The 19,910-nt window shown below is 44.7% G+C and overlaps 1 protein-coding gene across 6 annotated transcripts in view; it reads right to left on the bottom strand.

Annotated features, from left to right (window-relative positions):
• The window catches only part of DAB2IP (DAB2 interacting protein), a 411,471-nt gene that overhangs the window by 322,046 nt on the left and 69,515 nt on the right, over positions 1–19,910 (bottom strand). Inside the window, exon 1 of one of the 6 annotated variants that reach the window (XM_065572091.1) lies at positions 14,725–15,317. The exons of 4 other annotated variants lie outside the window; for them this stretch is intronic. In XM_065572091.1, the coding sequence (XP_065428163.1) occupies positions 14,725–14,842 (118 nt within the window). In that variant the 5' untranslated portion in view covers positions 14,843–15,317. Of the gene's footprint in view, positions 1–14,604; positions 14,625–14,724; positions 15,318–19,910 lie in introns of those variants that run through there. One more of the 6 variants, XM_005299438.5, reaches the window with a different exon arrangement.

Raw genomic sequence — 19,910 nt, 5'->3', positions numbered from 1 at the left:
CACCACAGACAAAAGGCACATGTGCACCCCACAGGCAGAAGCTGTAAACTAATCAAGGCACTAAGGATGATTACTGTCATTTGTGTCCACCCACATTACATCCAGAGAGCTCAGCTGGTTTCTGTTGAGCAGTGAATACTTTATGGACACATTCTTTGGCCAGTACTTGTATTGCCTGTTAAGGTAAAATTCTGCACAATTTAGAAGAGGAGAAAAATTGCAACTTGATAACTGACTTGGAGGAAATGCAAATTCATCTGACTGATGGCTGTGCTGCATTGGCCCAACAATCCAAGCTGAGTGTGTCTGCTATTAATGGAGAAAACAGTAGACTGACACAGAGGAGAATTGTTGTCCTTGTTTTGAAAACCCCTCCAAGGATTTTCAATCTCACAGACACTGGCTCTCTTCACTTCTACCCCAGGCTCTTCACGCAGTTTCTGTACTAGTGGTGTAAGAGCCACCTTCTCTGTAACATCTAGAACAGGGGCCCTGCCACCCTGCATCTCATTGACTCCACAGCTGTTTGCAAATCTCAGCTGAAAACATCTCCCACGTCTGCGCTTCAGCATCTCTCACCCGCTCTGTTGTTATTTGTATTTTAACTCTGTGAAGAATTTTGAGATATGGCTGGTAAAGTCTGTCTGACACAGCAAAGCAGGAGGATGCTGACCACTTTCTGTGTCTACTTTACATTGTTACATATTTTTAAAGTGAATTTAGTGCAGGCGAAAGGGCTTGGATTTGCAGCCAGCATGTCTGAAGTCCACCAAACAGGTACAGCACAGGTTGCCTCCGTGCTAGCATCCTAATGTATCCTCAGTATTGTAATGCTTCTATCCACTGGCAGTGAGGTCACTGAGTCATTGTTGACTTACATAGGTGAGATGGTGCATTTAGGATCTGCAGTTTCCTGTTGGAGTCTGTTTTTGAATTTTTGTTTGTTGAAGAATTGCTACTTTTAGGTCTGTTATTGAGTGACCAGATCTTAGTTTTCTGAGTTTAACACCGAGACCTCTGTGTCTCACGAATGGCTCTGGCATAGTCACAAGCATCTCAGAGCTAGATCAAGAATGTTTTCAATTGTGATTTAAGGATTAATAACGGACACTAAGAGTTAGCAAGAAAAAGCTCCAAATCCTGCCACCTGATTTAACTGAGCACACACACTCCCTTTGCTACCAACTCAAACAAATCCCTTAGCACGGTTGTAGACTGTTTCATCTATAAAATACAAGACCTTTTATTTTGTATACATTTAGCAACATCCATTCAGCTGTGTAATGTGCTTCTTCATAAGGGCTGCAGCAGCAGAGTTTTCAGGTGCAGTTAACAATGTGCTTGTAACAAAAAATAGCTTAAAAATTTTTTGATGTCCCACACTTTGGGTCTGGGACAGGGCAGGTCTGTGGGCTCCAGAGAGATGCCTTCCTGATGTGGAGGAGTTAATTTGATGTAGGGATTCAGATTCTGATCCCGTCCAACTCTCTGTTGCCCTTTCTCCTGCACTTCCTTCAAAGTATATACATCCCGTATGTCGCTGTAAGAAGTAGCCAGATAGGCCACTGCAGTTGTCATTAAGCTGCATACCATGGCTACTTGGAGTGTGACTAATACCATTGTTTGATTCAATTCCCCACTGAACTTGGACGAGAGACTTCCATGGGAGATTAACTTGCTGATGCCAGGTCTGTCTGTGGCCTATTAAATCTGACTTTCACCACTGACTTCAATAGGGAGTCTCACGGGCATTAGGAGCTGACAAGTAATTCTAACGATTGAATCCAATGGGGACTTTTTACAAGGGCAGTTCTGCAGATCCACTAAAAATCTGCCCCAACAGCGTCTGTCCCAGACAAAAAGGTCTCTGTTATTAATGACAGTCACCTGAAATTCATTCCCTGGCTCACTAAGCAGGTGTTTAGAAAAGAACTGCATTGCAAGGGTCACATCTTTGGGAATTTGCCCTTTGCAGATTTTATGCTGTCTAGCAAAGATCTCTCCATCCATCTTTCATCATTTGAGTTATCTCAGCTAGCAAACGTGATCAATTCAGGGTGCATTTGCCTGAGTAAGGATTGTAGCATTTAGAACTCCAGGTTAGGAACAGCCAGTGCCCTGCAACAATCTCTTTTGTTTTATAATATAGGTCATGATTAATTCAGCTTAACATCCTAACTCTCCCCTTGTCAGCTGCTTCCTGGACGCATCATATAAAACCACAAGCACCCAGTCTACTTCCTGGGCAGAATCGTTAGCACGGTCCCTCTCCCTTCAACAGAGTCTCTCCTCTTTTGCTCCAAGGCTCTCCCCCCCCATTTATCTACGGTATACTACGTCTGCCATCTATTAACACCAAATGCACATAGTCCGCCGAGGGCCATTCCACCAGCCAAAGTGACCACAATTGATGGCGTAGCAAGATCTGGCTCAATTCTGCAAATCCACAAATCTCTGGGGCAGCCCCACAGGTACATCAGGTAGAGTCAGGGTGTGCACCCTTTCACACTTCAATGGAGAGCTTAAGAGCATGGTGTGCTGGGGTGATTTTGTCTCCCCTCTCCCTCCCCCCAGGCCATGCCACTGTTGAATATACTGAGCTATCAAAGGGAGGATAGATCTCTGCGAGACTGTGACATTTCGCACAAAGTCAAACCACTTTATGCCTAGGATTTGGCACTGACAGCGCACATGGAATGTGCCAATAAGACAGTCCAGGTTTCTAACCCATGTAGCAATACAGGTAGTATGCAGGTTTGCTAGATCCTGAACTTTGTTTTCAAAGCAAAGACATTTTTGCATCCATAAACAAGACAAGAACTTCATTCAGGAGGCCATGAGACGTATTAGTCAAAGAACTTGATTTGCAGCCCAGGTGGATGAACTCATCAACATCTCATGGTATTTGACCTCAGGGGTTCTGGTGACCCAACTCCAAGGTTCTGGACCCTGGTCTTCTGCAATGAGGCATTCAACTCCATTTGTGGATGACATCTCAGAGACCACAGATGCATCTGACGAAGTGGGTATTCACCCACGAAAGCTTATGCTCCAATACGTCTGTTAGTCTATAAAGTGCCACAAGACTCTTTGTCGCCTTTTACAGATCCAGACTAACACGGCTACCCCTCTGATACATCTCAGAGACCCTAGAGGGTGGGGCTGAAATGCTCTAACTTCTCCACAAGCAAAGCGGCACTGTCGCTATAGTTTTGGTTGGTAAGCATTTCTTGACTAACCTTGATTCCAACATGTGGAGTGGCAAGTCCTAATATCCAGTTGATAGCTCAGCAGAAAGGTGCTGTGAGGAGAATGCATCCCCGCCACACACCTGAGGCCCAGGTACTATTATCCCAGGTACCTAAAGGATTTAAATTCATCTTTGACTGCACTGCTCCGCATTATTTAATGTCTAGCACAGTGATACTCAGACTGAGGCTCTTTAGCTGCAAGTGGCTCTATAATTTGTCTCCTGTGACTCTTTGCAGCACATGATATTAAAATACTGCATGATTTAATTATCAAGCGATCCAAGTTGTTAACCAATCAGGATGCTTTTACTATGTTACTGACCAATTGTAGTTGATAAAATAATAATACTTGATCAGTCATTTTGGCTGTGAGAATATATATAACTAAATATTTCCCCATCATACTGTTTAAATATGAATCTATAGTACTATAGTCAATGAAACAATTAATTCAACTACTGTGGCACTTTTGGGTAATGTTGATCGCTAATTTGGCTCCTCAACCACTGAGGTCTGAGTACATTGTTCTAGCATCATTTGTACACTTGAGAACAGGGCATTAGTTACCATGATGTAAGTAACAGCCAGGCAGGGCACTTTCCTAGGTCAAGGCTTGGGTTTGACTGCATGCTTGGCCATTGGCTCAAAGGGAGACACTTGATCACATTACGCAACGATGGCCAACTGGGTGATATGAATGAAGTGTCCCAACTCCAGGATGATGACACCCAGCTTCACACACTGCTTGAGGAGAGACCACCTCACCTTCCATCCTCGGGCACCTCTTGCGGGCTCCCCATTCCTTCCGAGACCCAGTTGGAAATTGTTATCTTTCATAAGGCTGGTCAAAAATTTCCCATCTAAGATGTTTTGCGTTTTGACAAGATGCAATTCATCATGGGGAGTTTCTGCTTCCTGCAGAAATCTTTGACTTTTTGTCAATATAAAACCCAAACACTGAAGTTTTCCACCAAAAATGTCAATTTTTTAATTTTTTTTGGCAAAAAAAATAAAAAATTTTGCTAAAAACCACAGCCCCTCCTACCACGTCTGTTTTTTGAGCTTGCTCCCGTCTGCCTCCCAGAATACCCCATGCTCTCCATCCACTTCCACCCTCACTCCATCTCCTCCGCTTGTCTAGCACAACCCTCAGCTCTGTCCCCTCCCATCTTCCCACTGCTGGTGGGAGAGCTTCCCGCTGATCAGCCCTGCCACCTGAACAGCTCTCTTGTTCTCTCGACCTCATCAACTCTCCACCTGATTTCAATTCCCAGCTGAAAACTCATTGAACCTCATCTCCATGTATCTACTCTTATGGATGATGTAACTCTTAACATTTTGATCTAACTCTGCAGAGCCTTTGGGGACACAGCTGCTCTATAAGTCATCACACATTACTGGGCAGTGCAATTATTCACTGCAAGAGGGCCTTGCAGACCTTGGTCAGTAACTTTTCACCATTCATGGTTGGTGCTCTACCATTCGGACCACTGCTTGCTGTGAGAGTTCCCATGTACTCCATATTCATTCATGTCTACTTTCCTTCCCTTCTCTAGCCAATTGACAGCAACTGCTCATCCATGCCCTCTGATGTGTCGACAATTGCAATCTCTTCTTTCACAGCCACAACGAAAGCAAGCCTTCTCCCACATAAATCTATTCAAAACACTGTTGCAAACATCTTCCTGGCTAGTTGCTCCATATCACCTCCACTTTGTGTCTCTCCGCCCCGCCCCCCCCCCCCCCCCCCGCACACACACAAGCTACTTGTCTTGGCCCTTCGTGGCTTAGTCCTGCATTACCTATTATCTCTTGTATGAGGCAGAGCTGTTGACTTGTGCCTCGAATCCCACCTGACTCCTGTCAGTCTTCCTTGCCCATTAGTCGCATTTTCCAACAAACCCCTTTGTGATTTCACCCTCCTGCCCCTTAAGCCTGTGTGGAGCTCCAGCAAAAACCTGCTCTGTCTGATTCCCTATCTGAAAAGCTGTCTAGCTACAGATACAGCATGGAAAAGACCCAAGACAGGGAGTCAGGAGAACAGGAGTCCTAGTGCTGCTTCTGTCACTGACTCATGGAGCAGCCTTCAGCAGGGAGCCTTGAGGAGCCTCAGATTCCCCACCGGTAACATGAAGCTGATATTGCTAATCTCCTCCTCACTAGGGGTGTTTTGCAGCTAAAGCCATTAAGGCCCTTGCCGATGCCTGGATGGGAGCACGGCTAAGTGGAAAACATTGTTACTGTAACATTCCGACCCACATGATAACCCAGCGTCTGTGCTCAGACACCTCCTTGGCAAACACCCTAATCAAACATGATAAAGAATCTCATGGTGCATTGTCTGGAGCTAAGCCATATTTATTTGCTTGACATCCCCAGTGTACAGGACATTTGCCAGAGATGGAAGTAAAACCATCAGCCACATTCAGCCATTCAGGCCATCTGTGGAGAAGGGGGCTGTTGTCCAATATCTTCGCTATGTGCAGTACATGATGATAACCCTCGATTAAAGGTCTGAAGGTCTTTAATCATCTCATATATCCATACCCTTCCTTAAAAATAACACTGGTCTGGCCTTTTGCCAGGCTTCAGGGCTCTCTCCTGAACGAGGACTCGTAAAAATTTCTACTGCAGCTTCTCCGGTTTCTGTCTGTGTTGTCTGTGCCTGGTGCCTTATCAGTTGAAAAGCTTCTGATCTATAAATAAGACCTTGGTGTGTCAGCTGTGGGCTTTTTAATTCCTCGGCATCTTTGGTTCCCAGAATATCCCCATCCTCTCTCATTTAGCAGAGAGGCATGAACAAGAACATTTGACATCTCAGGCTTTCACTCACTCACTCTCTCTGCACCATTGTTCTGGAGGAGCCTTTCCATTCAATGTCCACCTATAACATACACTCTTAGCTAACATTAGTAGCTGTTTTGGATGGTGGAGACCAACTGATTGGTTTTTCCTTTTGATTATTGGAATTTATTTTGTTGGTTTTGTTCATTTAAGTGTGGGTCTAGTAATCGATAACCCACATAACAGCCAGTAGGGGGTGCTCTTCCCTTCCAGGCTGGGATTTTGAATCCAGTGCCACCACCTGGTATGGGGGCAGGGAACATGTGCTGTAGCAACTGTTGTGGGGGCCTCAGTAGCGGTGCTCTTCCCTCTGCGTCAGAATTGAAGCAATGCCCAGGCTGCTGGAGTCTTTTGGATACCATATAAAACTGAGGCCTGGACCAGTTCTAGTTACTAAAGATCTGTTCGTGTTTTTCCAAGAAGAGTGAGGCTGCTTGCCTTGGTTGTCTGGCCAAATCCCAGTATGGGTGATTATATTCCATCCACCCATCTTCCCTCATAGCTTTAACATATATAGTGTTCCTTTGTTTCTTGTCCATAATCTGCCAAGGGTGCTGTTATAATGGTTACTGCTTCCTGCTCCTAGGTAGCTACATTTCAGTGGTGTGTGACGGGAACTAATCCCTCTGTTTAAGGGATTCTGTAAAGGCGCTGGAGGCATTATATATAGATAGAGATATAGATTAGATAGATAGAGATATATAGATCTATATAGCTATAGATAGATATACATACACACACACTATGTAATCTCCCTAACTCTTGGTCTCTTACACTTCCCAGGAGTTCTCTGCTTCTTTGATAAAACTACTATGGATCCTTCAGTTTCACCACATACTGTAAATTATACTGAAATTAGCAGGTATTGCTCATATCTATTTTTAAATCCCTCTCTTTGTTGCCAACTGGAGTTTGGGGACAATAAAGGATTCCAATTACATCCTCCTGTCTTTTTGAAATGCCTTGGATTTTGTTCTACTTTTCATACACTCACAGACATTTCAGACCAATTACTTACAATTGCTCTCCCAAAACGTTCACTGCCCTCTATTATTTGCCACATACCTGGTTCTTTTCTTTGGAGTAAGTCCAAACTGGCCTGTTAACTTGTTGGCGGCTCAGCAAGCAATGTAGGACAGCAGGCTAGTATTAGTCCAGAAACACACACCTGTTAGTGGCCAGGCTGCAGCTATTTCAGACAATCACAAACATTTCCCCAGCCAGGACATGGTGATGGCATTTAAATTTGTCACCAGACTTTTCTGTCAGCAAACACCCAGGATCTCTCTTGGACTGGCCTCTTTTCAGGATTAAGAATACTTTTCCGTGGGAATTTTTTGAAGCCTTTCAATCTTGCCCGAGTGCAGCCTGCCATAAGCCAGACTTTTTTCACGTGTATTTCCTCTCCATACACACCAAGCTGATGATGATAATCAATTGATAGTACTTTTATCCAAAGATCTCACAGATATTCAGAGTCGCTTGGTAAAACAGTTACTTTGGCTACTGCTGTGTTTTAGAGCCTGGAGGAGCCTGATCCTGTGGGCACTGAGGACCTTTGTCTCCCATTCTCTTGGAGGGAAGTTAGGGTCACTAAGACTTTGTAGGATTGGGCCTTAAATTAAGAAGGAACCAGTACACTGGGACACTACAGATGGACCTATTTGGGGCTGTGGCCAGGTGAAGTAATATGGTTACCGTTCTCTCTCTCTCTCTAAACAATGGTGGTATCACAAAAAATATGCTTCCCAAAATATACCGGTTCCCCTTGTGCACATAACACTAATCTACCTCCATCCAGCCATCTCTGCTCATTTGTCTTCTGAGTATTAAACTGTGTCTTCACTTCCTCTGCTCCAGTTCTCCTACCCTCATGCATATGATTCTTTACCTCTCCCAGTACTCAGAGGCAACAGATGATGTACATGGTACTAGAACCTGAACAGAAGGAAAACGTGCATAACTGTCTCAACTCTTCATTGTTCTCGGCTTGCCTCGGCCTTGAAAATGTGAACCCATAGATGTTATAATGTTTGAATAGTTTAAAGAAAAACACAGCTAAATCTTGTAATGCTTTTGATAATGGAACATCAGCAAACCATGCGCTTGGATAACAAATTTCCCCAGAAATACCTTCAGTAAATCTCTCCTGCAATATTTAATGTTTTATGCCAAAAAAGAGTCCACTGCAAACAAACAGAAGCAGAGATTATAAATGGAAGGGGGGGATCAATTGTTAATGATCTGTGTCGAGTGCCACATTACAGCACTATTTAATCACTCAATAGTAGTGTAACATGCTTATTCTTTCAGCTGACATCCCTCATTTCTTTTTCCCATTTTTCTCTCAGCCCTGTAGGTAACACTGAGAACGGAACGTCTAAAAATATCTAAGAAAGGGATTTAGCTCCTAAGAACGTTCCTTTCCAATGTCCATGCTACACAAAAGCTGAGCCCTAAGCTTTCATTATATAGGGCATGTTCAAAGGACACTGTCGAAGATCAGAAGCCCCAAATTTTACATAACTATGTTTTCTTATAGTATTTTGAAAAGAGCATACGGTCCTGGACACGGGGTTTTGCCCATGAACAATATTTCAGTGCTTTTATCCCCTTTTAAAAAATCTTAGCCAGCAGCCTCGCATTTGTGAACAAGCCTTCATAACAAACCAGCATGCACAGTCCAATGCCCATAAGCAACCGTATAACAACAAACCAACTTTCATGCCGAACAAAGTTGAATACTGTGCCACCCTTAGAGAATTACAGCACAGTTGTTAATAGATCCCATGGAATGTGCAACCTCCCTCAAATCCAATTTCTAACTCCAACTTTTCTCCCACATTCTCTGACAATGCCAGGCTCCTAACTCATTATTTAGAAAGAAAGAAAGAAAAAAACAACAAAGGACCAAACATGAAGGTGCTCTGTGTACAAACTAACTCACAACCTTATTCTGTGTAGTCTTTCCCCTCCCCTCCATCTAATGGCCTTTCTCGCTGTGTCGTATCTAAATCTAACCTAACTTACCTACTCCTCAGAGCAGGAGCCGAGTCTTTGTTCTCTCTGAAAACCGTCATCCACATTCAGCATGCTATAAACAAATGTTCTATAAACAATAACAACAATAATGTTGCTTCCCTATGCAAAATCCCAGGATGGCAGCCCTACAGGAAACGGCACAACTAGCATCTCCAGACAAGTGCCTATAGAACACAAAAAACATAATATTTAGAGGCTTCATGCAATTTCCCCAGAGCCAGGAAATTTAGAGCTGAGGAAGGATTGCTCCAGAGTGAGTTTAGTTCATCACAGTGATAGAATTTTTTTTTTTAATGGAGATATCCCATCTCCTAGAACTGGAAGGGACCTCAAAAGGTCATCAAGTCCAGCCCCCTGCCTTCACTAGCAGGACCAAGTACTGATTTTGCCCCAGATCCCTAAGTGGCCCCCTCAAGGATTGAACTCACAACCCTGGATTTAGCAGGCCAATGCTCAAACCACTGAGCTATCCCTCCCCCCTAATTAAATTAAACAAGCTATTTTGGGGCTTGAAAATTCTCAATTTCTGGTTGATGAGGAGGAGCTTACTCTGTCAACGTTTATCACTTTGCCCCACCACCACACAGAACAAAAAACAGTGTGGGCTTAAAGGTATTGTTCTGGGGATGAGTGTGTTGGTCCCTCTTTCTTTCTCCCTCACTCTCAGATGGTTGACAGTGCAATTTTGGGGGGAAATTCCCAGTTCTGCTCACTTCCTCTCTGCTCTGTCCTTGGAAGCCCATCAGCAGAAAGTTCCCCTGAAGAATGAGATGCCTGGGCTCACCTGCCATCCTCACACACACACACACACACTTTAAAAGGGCTGCTTTAGGTCAGAACAATCCATCCTCCTTTCACTCTCACATGTGCTTGCTTCACTGGCAGCTCACCCCAGTTCTCCAAATCAATCACCTCCAGCAGAAGACCAAGTCGGAGTCAATAACACATTTACCTTTTCTAAAATGGACAAGTGAGTTCAGCGTCCACAAAATTGAAGGGCCAGGAGTGCTGGCTTGCATCTGGTACTGGGTAGGGAGACATTGGGTAAGCTCCCCCCAAATCCAATGCTCTGCCAAATACACGTCAGCGTTAAAGCTCAACACCTCCTCCTGTTCCAGTCTCAATCCCCCACTCAGCTCTGCCAAACGCATCTCAGTCTTCACCTACAGTATCCCGGATTCCCTGCTATTCCAGTCCTTCATAGGTTTTCATGTCGGTCCTGACCAGCAGCAACCTCTGCTTTTCCAGTCTTTGGGCCCACCCCCAGCTCTACTAATGCATCACTGAGTGTCACCTGGGATGGGAATACATGACGTCCCTAAAGAAAGGCTTGAAGAGTCTAAGTTAAGTTAAGAATAGCAGAAAAGTTCAGTCAAGGCTGTTAGTCATGTAGTACACCCAGGTGTGTGTGTATTTCAGGGGGCTAAGAAAAGCAATAGATAGTGTGTGCTTCAATACCTAGGAACAGTGGTTGTCGTAGTCTGACTTTCCAGACTTTATGGGCTTATATTTAAGTCTATGGGCCATATTCACCCAGGTTGTAAGTGGGTATCATTCCACTGAATCCAATGGCTGAATGTTGCCCACAAGGCTGTTTACAATTACATATTTTTACAAGTACATTCTATGTATTTTAAAACTGAACTAGTAACACACAAAGAAATACTGCCAAGACTCACAAGACACCAAATTCAGAGCGATGAAACCAATGTACCACTATCCAGTGTAGCCTCATAAACTGTTACCCACAGAATCAGAAGCTGCAATCAATGTACAAGGTTCAGATACTTTGCAAACAATGGCATAGCTGTAACATACAGAAATCTTCAACAACTCGTGAGTGTAGCTGCAGGCAGACAATCTCTCCTGTAGCTGCAAATGACTGCAGCCCAAGAGAGGGAGCTGCAACACTGACCTGCCATCTCTGGCAGACAGACAATTTAGGGTTATGGTTTCAGAATCAGCACATTCCTAGGGTAACATGTGTTCCAAGCAGAGTTCTTTGCACTAGAAGCAGAAAACGATTTCAGTATGTTTAAAAGCTAGAATTAGCAACCAACATCAAATGGCAACAACAAAATCCTCCTTGACTTGAGGTTCCCAAGTTCCAGAGAGAAAAGGCATGTGTGTGTGTTTTTCAGAGACCTGCACTTTCAGATCTCCTAGCCTCATGGGGAGGACTTTGGACGCTAGTGTAAGAAACATGTTACAGCACTCTATGATCCTCTGCACAAACCACAGGGATGGTATCAACCATATGTTCAAAGTACAGCAAGTCCTACAGCTGAATGGAGGACAGTAGAGGAAATTCAGAAGTAAGTAACTTGGGTCACTCACTAGTTTCTATTTTATTCCACTCATTCTCTTATGCTGTGGCAGCTTAACACACTCCTTTCTGACAGCATTATCACAATGGACCATCCCTTCTCAGGAGTTTCAATTACAAGGAACGATATACCTGTAATGACTCTTCATTGAGAAGCCAGTAGCCTAATTTGTTCAAAAGCAGCTCTGATTTGTGGGAGAGGAAAGAGAGAGCAGACTCCTCAATGCTGAACAATCCCATCCAGGCGGCATAACTAGATTAACTCACCCTGGCACTGCCAGGGAATGACAAGGCTGCAGGAAAGAAAGATCAATTCAAGAAGATATTTTTCCCATATATTCTTCAAATTGGCTTTTCCTGCCATTAATGATCCATTTATTGGGCAGGAAACAAATGACTAAATCATGAAGTGATTTTGGCTTCACCTGGAATTCTAAAGTGCTTCAGACTGTTAACACTTGTCTGATAAAGACCACCAGGTGGTTCAAAAATAGTAAAACAGCTTCCCTTCTTCCAGGGATGAAAGGGTTTCCATTAACATTCTTGGTGCCAAAAGAGAGATCTTTACTGGAGAGAGGCAGAGATGGGTCCAAGTTATGACTGCTTCCTGAGGCATTAAGTGTCACATGACAAGGGGAACACATTCGTTTTCAGAGTCTGAGTAAATTTATAGCAGCTCAGTTGGTTTTTGAGAATGAAAGGGACAAAGGAGCCTTCCCAAGAATTATGGCTACAAGAAAAACTTCTCCAAGGAGAGAAATCTTTCTTCCCAAGCACTCTGCTGGCAGCACTTTGAGGAGTTGCTATTGATGGAGTTCATGCAGAGTAGTGCATGGTATGTCACAGTAACTAACTACCCCATAAGTCCTGATAAATAGTTTGCCTGTCACTCCCACAGCTGGGGAAACCAGCAATGCAAGATCTCCTGTCCCTGACCTCATAACCGAGACCATGGCTTACCCCATTGGCTTTATCCTACAGCCAGGACAGTTTAAGTCACAGAAACTGGAAATAATTTAAGCAAAAGAAGTGGGTAATTTTTTTTTGGCAGTCTAGGATTCTCTCTGGAGGCATTCTTGTATGGTGCCACGAATGCTTAACAGTCCCTAATTCCTCAATTTGTGAACACTTCCCAGTGTCTGCTTCCTTGTTCAAATATTCTGTAGCAAAACAATTTTCTTCAGAACTTGACAAAAACACTTTACACGTCTCCAGAGAGAAGAATGAGAATATTGTTCATCTTAATATATTCATTCTATATTTAGGGAGCTATTATGTAAGAAATTCATATTTGACATTATCTGAAAAAACAGAGCTAACGTCATATTTCCTGTAGAATTAGGGACATTCTCTTTGTGGTTTTTGAAGCCCAGATTCCAATGTTGGGAAAGGCAAGACTTGTGGTACTTTCAGTAACACAGACCCAAATGTGCAGTATTACTTCTATCATCTTCAATCTCCCACTATAAGGAAGGAAACTTGGATTCAGTTCTATGTCCCAATGGGAGAAGGTAAAGTTTATTAAGGTGTTGTACCTCTGCAACCGGAGAGTCTCACCGCTGGTCCACACTAACCCCCCACTTCGAACTAAGATACGCAACTTCAGCTACGTTATTCACGTAGCTGAAGTCGAAGTATCTTAGTTCGAACTTACCGTGGGTCCACACGCGGCAGGCAGGCTCCCCCGTCAACTCCGCATACTCCTCTCGTGGAGCAGGAGTACCAGCGTCGACGGCAAGCACTTCCGGGATCAAGCTGGGATCGATTTATCGCGTCTAAACAAGACGCGATAAATCAATCCCAGAAGATCGATTGCTTACCGCTGGACCCGGAGGTAAGTATAGACATACCCATAGTCAGGTGAAAAGAAGGAGTCTAGAATATCAAAAGGGAAAGGCATGATTATCTCTTTTAATCTTTAAGTGCAATTATCATCACTTGAAACTAGGGTGACCAGACAGCAAATGTGAAAAATTGGGACAGGGGGTAGGGGGTAATAGGAGCCTATATAAGAAAAAGACCCAAAAATCAGGACTGTCCCTATAAAATCGGGACATCTGGTCACCCTACTTGAAACATCCCTGTCGTCAGTCCCCGACTATTTTAGCCCAGCCAACTTCAGTGTGGCACAGAGCCCCAAATAAAGCACCATTGCCCACCCAAATCTGGCCAGCTGACTGCTTGCATAGTTTAAATATTACCTCATTCCCTTAACTACATTCCTTCCACACCATTTTAGGGCCACTGTGGTATTAATACTGCTGATGGGTCTCACTTGAGGACTCAGTTTTCCCCAGGGAGCACACCGAGGAAAATCTGCCATTAGCCTTTGAACCATATTTTTGCAAAAAGCAGGGACTGAAGAGTTCAAAATGTATCCAGAAAGGTACCAAATGCACATTAAAAAGCCAGAAATGAATTTATTCTAAAATCATCATCTTAAAAACACAACTTTAAAAAAAATGGCAAATAAACTGTAGCGCACAAAGCAACCCATCCATTCTATTAAAAGGAGAAAAATGGTTTGCAGTGGCAAACAACTTCACACCAATGTTATGCAGATCATCTGCCTTCCGAGGTACCAGTCACAATAACATGCAGCATGTGGGATGCTATAAATCCAGGGAAAGGTTGCAGTTTTAACCATAGACTTTAATTCCAGGGTAAATTCCTCTGGTCTCCATCTAAATTTATCTTCCTAACTAAATTACCCACTGCACTGCCTTTAGCAAAGCTTCCTGCAGATAGAGTTTGTGAATGCTCCGTCTGACAGAACAGAAGGTACAAAGTTGCATTCTTTTCTTATTGGCAAAAATTCCTCCAAACTGCATAATGTAGTGTGTAAGTTCCTCTTCTATCTGCAAAGTGTCTAGGACACAGGCTGATAAGAAAAAGCACTGATTATGCTTGATCTATTGCTTCTTACGGTATCCTGCACTTTTTAGCAGACTGTGTGTTTATCTCCAACATTTCCTCCCCATAAACAGAGATTTCTAAGATAAAGTGAAGTACATTACCCCATCCTCTCCACCTGATCCATGCAGACGATAGTAAAAAACACATGCTTAACCCTGCCTGAAGTAGGATGTGTATCTCAGACACTCTTCCTCCCTTTTCTTTTGTATGTTTTCTACTCCTTACCATTGGAGTTGTCTTGGTCCAAGGGATTATCTGGCTCCATTACTTCAAATAAAAGCATCCAACATGCAGTTCTCCATGCAGCAGAGCATAAAATCACAGCAGTTGCCTAAGCTGATTCACCTGATTTATGAATTAGTGCTGCATCCATAAGAGGCTGTGTTTCTTCTTTTGTATTACATCTGGCTGCTTTTCCAACTAGATGGCTGGGTATTACAGCATGCAGGCCCCTTTCCAGCATTCTCTTAATGCATTATATTTAAAGTAGCAGTAACCTTTTTCTCCCCCCTCCCTCCCCACCTCGGACTAAGTTAAAGCAGCATCACTAGGCTGAGCTGGCTGAGAGTGGAGCACATTCAGAGCAGGACCTGCGAGCGTTTTCCAGTTCATGTTGCTGCATAAAGAAAACAACTGATACAATAAAAAGTGAGTGAGGTTTGCTACAGGACTGTGTGCGCGGCAGAGAATCACACCAAAACCCACAGGAAAGGTCTGCAGGGTTTGAGGAATGCCAGCGCCCAGCCTCTGCCACTCAAACACAAATTGAGTGCCCCACTCCAATCTTTTGGAATGCTGGATCTCATCCAGCACTAGCCTGCTCCCTGACTCCGTTTATAATGAACTCTGCCGTTCCCCCGGGTCCACGCACTGTCTTGGAAAGGAAGGAGGCTGTTTGCAGACTGAATAGAGCAGCCACTGTCGAGCAGGGAGGGAACTCAATGACAGCACTGGGCAGTTGCTACACGCTGCAGCAGGGACCGTCTACAGTGACCTATATTCACCTCCCTTGGCAAGCCAGCAGCCACTCCTAAATTGGCTCTTCAAAGAGCCTAATGCAAACAGGATTAGAAGGGAGCAGAGGCTATGCTCAAATCATGCAGCAGGCTAGTCCAGCGCAACTGCAGCCTGTCTCGACTGAGGCAGTGTTGTCTAATGGTTAGATCACAGGATTAGTCATCAGAACTCCTGCGTTCTGATACTGGCTGTACCAATGAGCCACGGTGAGACCTCAACCATTTCACATTGGAAAACTGAGGCATAGCGAGTCAATCAGTAACATGGGTACTGTAATCCCAGTGTCCTTGTGAGATAGGTAAGTTTCAACAGTGAGGTTGGTAAAGTGCTTCAAGCTCTTTGGATGAATGATGCCAGGGAAAATGCAAAGTATGTTTATTTTGGTACAAGGGCTACGTGGCCCCTGCTGTCTGTTTGGGAGTTACAAATGGTTCATTGGCCCCGAAGACCTCCTCTGAAAAACGATATTAACATAAACAAATCAGTGTGTGTGTACCAAGCTGCTTGGCAGAGAGCTAATCTCATGCTGCCCAAACCCCACTGGAATTTCAGGCAATGGATCCTGCAGCAATTGGACCTGGGGCAATTCTGCATCCCAGAGTTTCAGGGTCCCTTTTACTTGGATCCTAGAATTCAAACTCCCCCTGAGACATCAAGCAAACCCTGCCTTCTCTTGCTGTAAGGCTTCTGCCTTCGTCTAAGGCAAGGATAGCTCTACATGTCTGTAGTTGATTTAGTGCCCTTGGGAATAGGTAAGGCTGTAGCTGTGGCACTCTGAAACTGGATAAATACTGTGGGCTCCCTAGGTTTGAATGCTTCTGCGGGGTGCAATCCTCAGTAGCACATGCTGTACACTCGTATAACCAGTGCTTCCGAGCTATTGAGTCCCGGGGCTGGATGCTGTAGGCGGACAAATGAATGGCTGGCTGAAGGGAGAAAAACACACAGCTCTGTATGTACTAGGTTGGTGTGACTGTACTGTAATTGTACCCTGCAGAGAAGCATTTCATTGCTGTTCTCATGGCTTATGCCATATTAGCAAAAACTCCCCTCACATTCCCATTTATTTGCTGATAAGCTTCACAAAGCATATGGCCCCTATTAACTAATGATTTCTGCCTTGGTCTAAATAATGTTACTGCAAACCCTATATTCTCGCTCCAACTTCCCACATTCCCTACGCTCCTCACAGCTTCCCTCCTTACTGCTCTTTTCTACTTCTCCCACTCACTGACGCAGACCACGCAACCTCCCTCTCTCCACCTTCCCCCAGCCCACATCCTCTGGAAAGTATCCCTGCAACTATGGGAACATGCCATTCTGCCTCTTAACTCTCCTCTACCTGCTGTGTGTCGTCAAGACCAAATCCTGGCCTGCATATCCATGACAGAAGAGGGGTATTAATCCGACTGACACATCTGTTGGCTCTCTCCACACTGCCCTGACAAATCCTGAGGCTGGTTGGGGAAGGGGTTGGGAGAGGCTTGGGGATCCATGGAGTTCCCATCTCTCCCTAACCAGTGTCTGCAGACAGACAGCCCCTCCCCCCCCCCCACATCAATCACCAGCACATTCTGTCCAGCCCCACAACAGTCACAGTTTGAAATCCTCTCTTCTTCAGACCTTCATGACAAACACTGTCCCGGAGCTCACAGGGCCCTAAGCAGCACTCGAGCAGACCCGGAGCTCAGTGAGAGGAACGACTCCCGCTCTGAGATCCTCCATGGTGCAGCAGCGCTGATGCACAGTGCACCCAACTGCTTTTCGGAGACACATTTGAGACATTTTGTTCCCTTTGTGAAATAACAGGCCCAGACCCTGCTCTCACTGCAGTGAGGCAGGAATAAACCAGCCCCAAGCCCACAGACTGAGATTTAAGAAGACCCAAAGGGCTGACAGGTGCCAAGGCAATGAAGGCAGAACTGGAGCCATTAGCTAATGATGAGTTTCCTTGCTGTATTACAGAACTGAGACTGAACAAAACCCCTAGATTCACCCCCTTCCCCCCCCCCCCGAATTTGGGTAAGGGAAGATCAGGACTTCACAGCTTGGATTCATCTCTCCTCTATAACTAGCTGAAGCAGGGGTAATGTCCACTCCTTACACTGTAATTGAGAAAACATCACGATGGAGCAGAGCCAAATGCTCGCCTTACACCCAGCCCAGGTTCCAGGAATGCAGCTGCAACATGCTACCCCCTCCCCTCCCCAAATTGCATGAGCAGCAAAGTACTGTACCTCAGACAATGATGACCCCCCAAAATCCAACCTCACACCAGCCACTGAACTCCTGCTTTGAACAGGACAGATACAAGATATTCTGACAAGGATGCGAATTCAAAAAAATCTCCGGATACTTTAACTGCATGGAGGAAATTTCCCAACAAAGCTTTTAATTATCTAGGGCCCCACTCTACAGCAAAGCATGATTTATGCAGTTTTGGCTGTGAAGTTTCCATGGGTCTTTCCCAGCCCTGCTGCCTACGATCAGGATCCAAAAGTTATTCAGCCTTGCAATGCCCTGTCTCTTCTCTCCCATGTTGCTGAGCGCCTGGGAGCTGGCAGCAGAACCTGGAGTCGCACTCTCAATTGCCCGTGTAGTCACAGTGGATGTGCTCAGCCAGGAAAACGCCACATACAATGAAGCTTTACTTGGCAGAGTGTTTTGCATTCACGTCACCCCAACAGGATATGCAGGACTAAACAATAACTTTTAGGAGAGAGGCAGCAAGAACTTACACGGTCAAGTCAAGGGAGATTATTTTAGCTGATTTATGGAAGGATCATGAGGCAGAGGGTTCAGGGAGGCTACCAAATGGCAGCAGATGGAGAGAAGATTCTTACACACACCATGACAAAGTTGCATGGGATTGCACCAACTGTGACAAAGTTGCGTAGGAATATACAGAGAGGAAGCTAGTTCTAGGTTAGTTCATGGAGCATAGAAAGGAAGAACAAAGACAAGGAGGGGGATTTTGAACTGGATCCTTGAATGAATGGGAAGCCTGTGAACTTGTCTGATGATAGAGTGATATGGATTCCTGAGGTAGCTGAGCTGGCACCATGGGACTAGACACCATGACTTCAGGAGATCCATTTCTGGAGTAGTCTTGGCCCTGACCCCTACTGACCACACCTCTCTAGGAGAAAGATCCCTTGGCTGTGGACTAAGGGCCTGACTGCTCTATGCTTTCACGGCAGATTGAATGCCAAAGGCAGACCATGTACTTGTAGCCAGAGGCTATTAGAGATCAAAGAGCGTGGCAGCCAATCTGGGTGCTGCTGCACAGCCTGAATCAATGAAAACTGAGCACAAGACTGGCCAAGACCAAGAAACTGTTCCCATCCCTTTGTTTAAAGCAGAACAAACAGGCTCAGCCCTACTCTAGTTGAAACCAATGAGAGCAGGATTAAACCTGGTGTGTGAAAAATGGTCACATACGCTGCGCTATGTTTCACTGGAGCGCTCTCTCCTGTAAAATCTAATCTGTCCCTCTGCCCTGTTCTGCCCTATGTGTTTTCATTGCATACAAGCCAAAAGGAGAGAGTGTGAATGTTGGGAAAGCCATTATTCCATGCCCTGCGTTCTCACACACAGTTCCCAAGTGCTCTTCGGGCACTAATGTTGGGAAGAGAAAAGTATAGCAGATGCACCACTCCACACCACACTGGCCAACAGGTGTGGGCTGGGTTTGGCCAGTCCTGTCCTAGCTTCCTAAGGAATTTAGTCATTGGTTATCATTGCAGGCGGTTAAGTGACTATAAAACAAAGGAAGACTGGGAGAAAAGTCCATTTCTTCTGTTCAAATAATAAAGAAGCTTTCTAGTTGCTGAACTGAACTTGGATGAACATATCATTAGTCAAAGCCATTGCAGAGGCGTGGAGGAGGGCTTGGAATACAAAAATACCAGGGTTTATGGCAAGGGGAAGGCAAAATTCATCAGTAATTGGTGCATACTGAAGTAAAATGAAGAAGTTCCAAATTCAGGTTTGATTCAAATAAGAAATGGAACCATCTCAAAGTGCATTAACAAACTGTTAGTGCGCGGCAGCAGGGTCCACGTGCAAAGTGATTGTTACGGAAGTATTTTGCAATTTCAATTACATTAGTTGATGTACACAGTTTATTTCTGTAACACTGAAGTCTATGACTAGGAGGTGCATCAAATGAGCACTGCAACCATATGTTGCAGTGGGGGAGATTTCGGTTGGAAATTAGGAAAAACTTTGTCACTAGGAGGCTGGGGAAGCACTGGAATGGGTTACCTAGGGAGGTGGTGGAATCTCCTTCCTTAGAGTTTTTTAAGGTCAGGCTTGACAAAGCCCTGGCTGGGATGATTTAGTTGGGAATTGGTCCTGCTTTGAGCAGGGGGTTGGACTAAATGACCTCCTGAGGTTCCTTCCAACCCTGATATTCTATGATTCTAGGACAGTTAGAGCGTGGCAGGCTAGTGCAGGGTGCATTCGCACACCAGCTCGCTGCAGTCTAGTTGTTTGTATGGACATACCCTAAA

The sequence above is a fragment of the Chrysemys picta genome, chromosome 18 (genome assembly GCF_011386835.1).
Source record: "Chrysemys picta bellii isolate R12L10 chromosome 18, ASM1138683v2, whole genome shotgun sequence".
Taxonomy (NCBI): domain Eukaryota; kingdom Metazoa; phylum Chordata; order Testudines; family Emydidae; genus Chrysemys; species Chrysemys picta.
The sequence above is the reverse complement of the archived record's forward strand: the minus strand, read 5'-3'. Positions and strand labels throughout refer to the sequence as shown.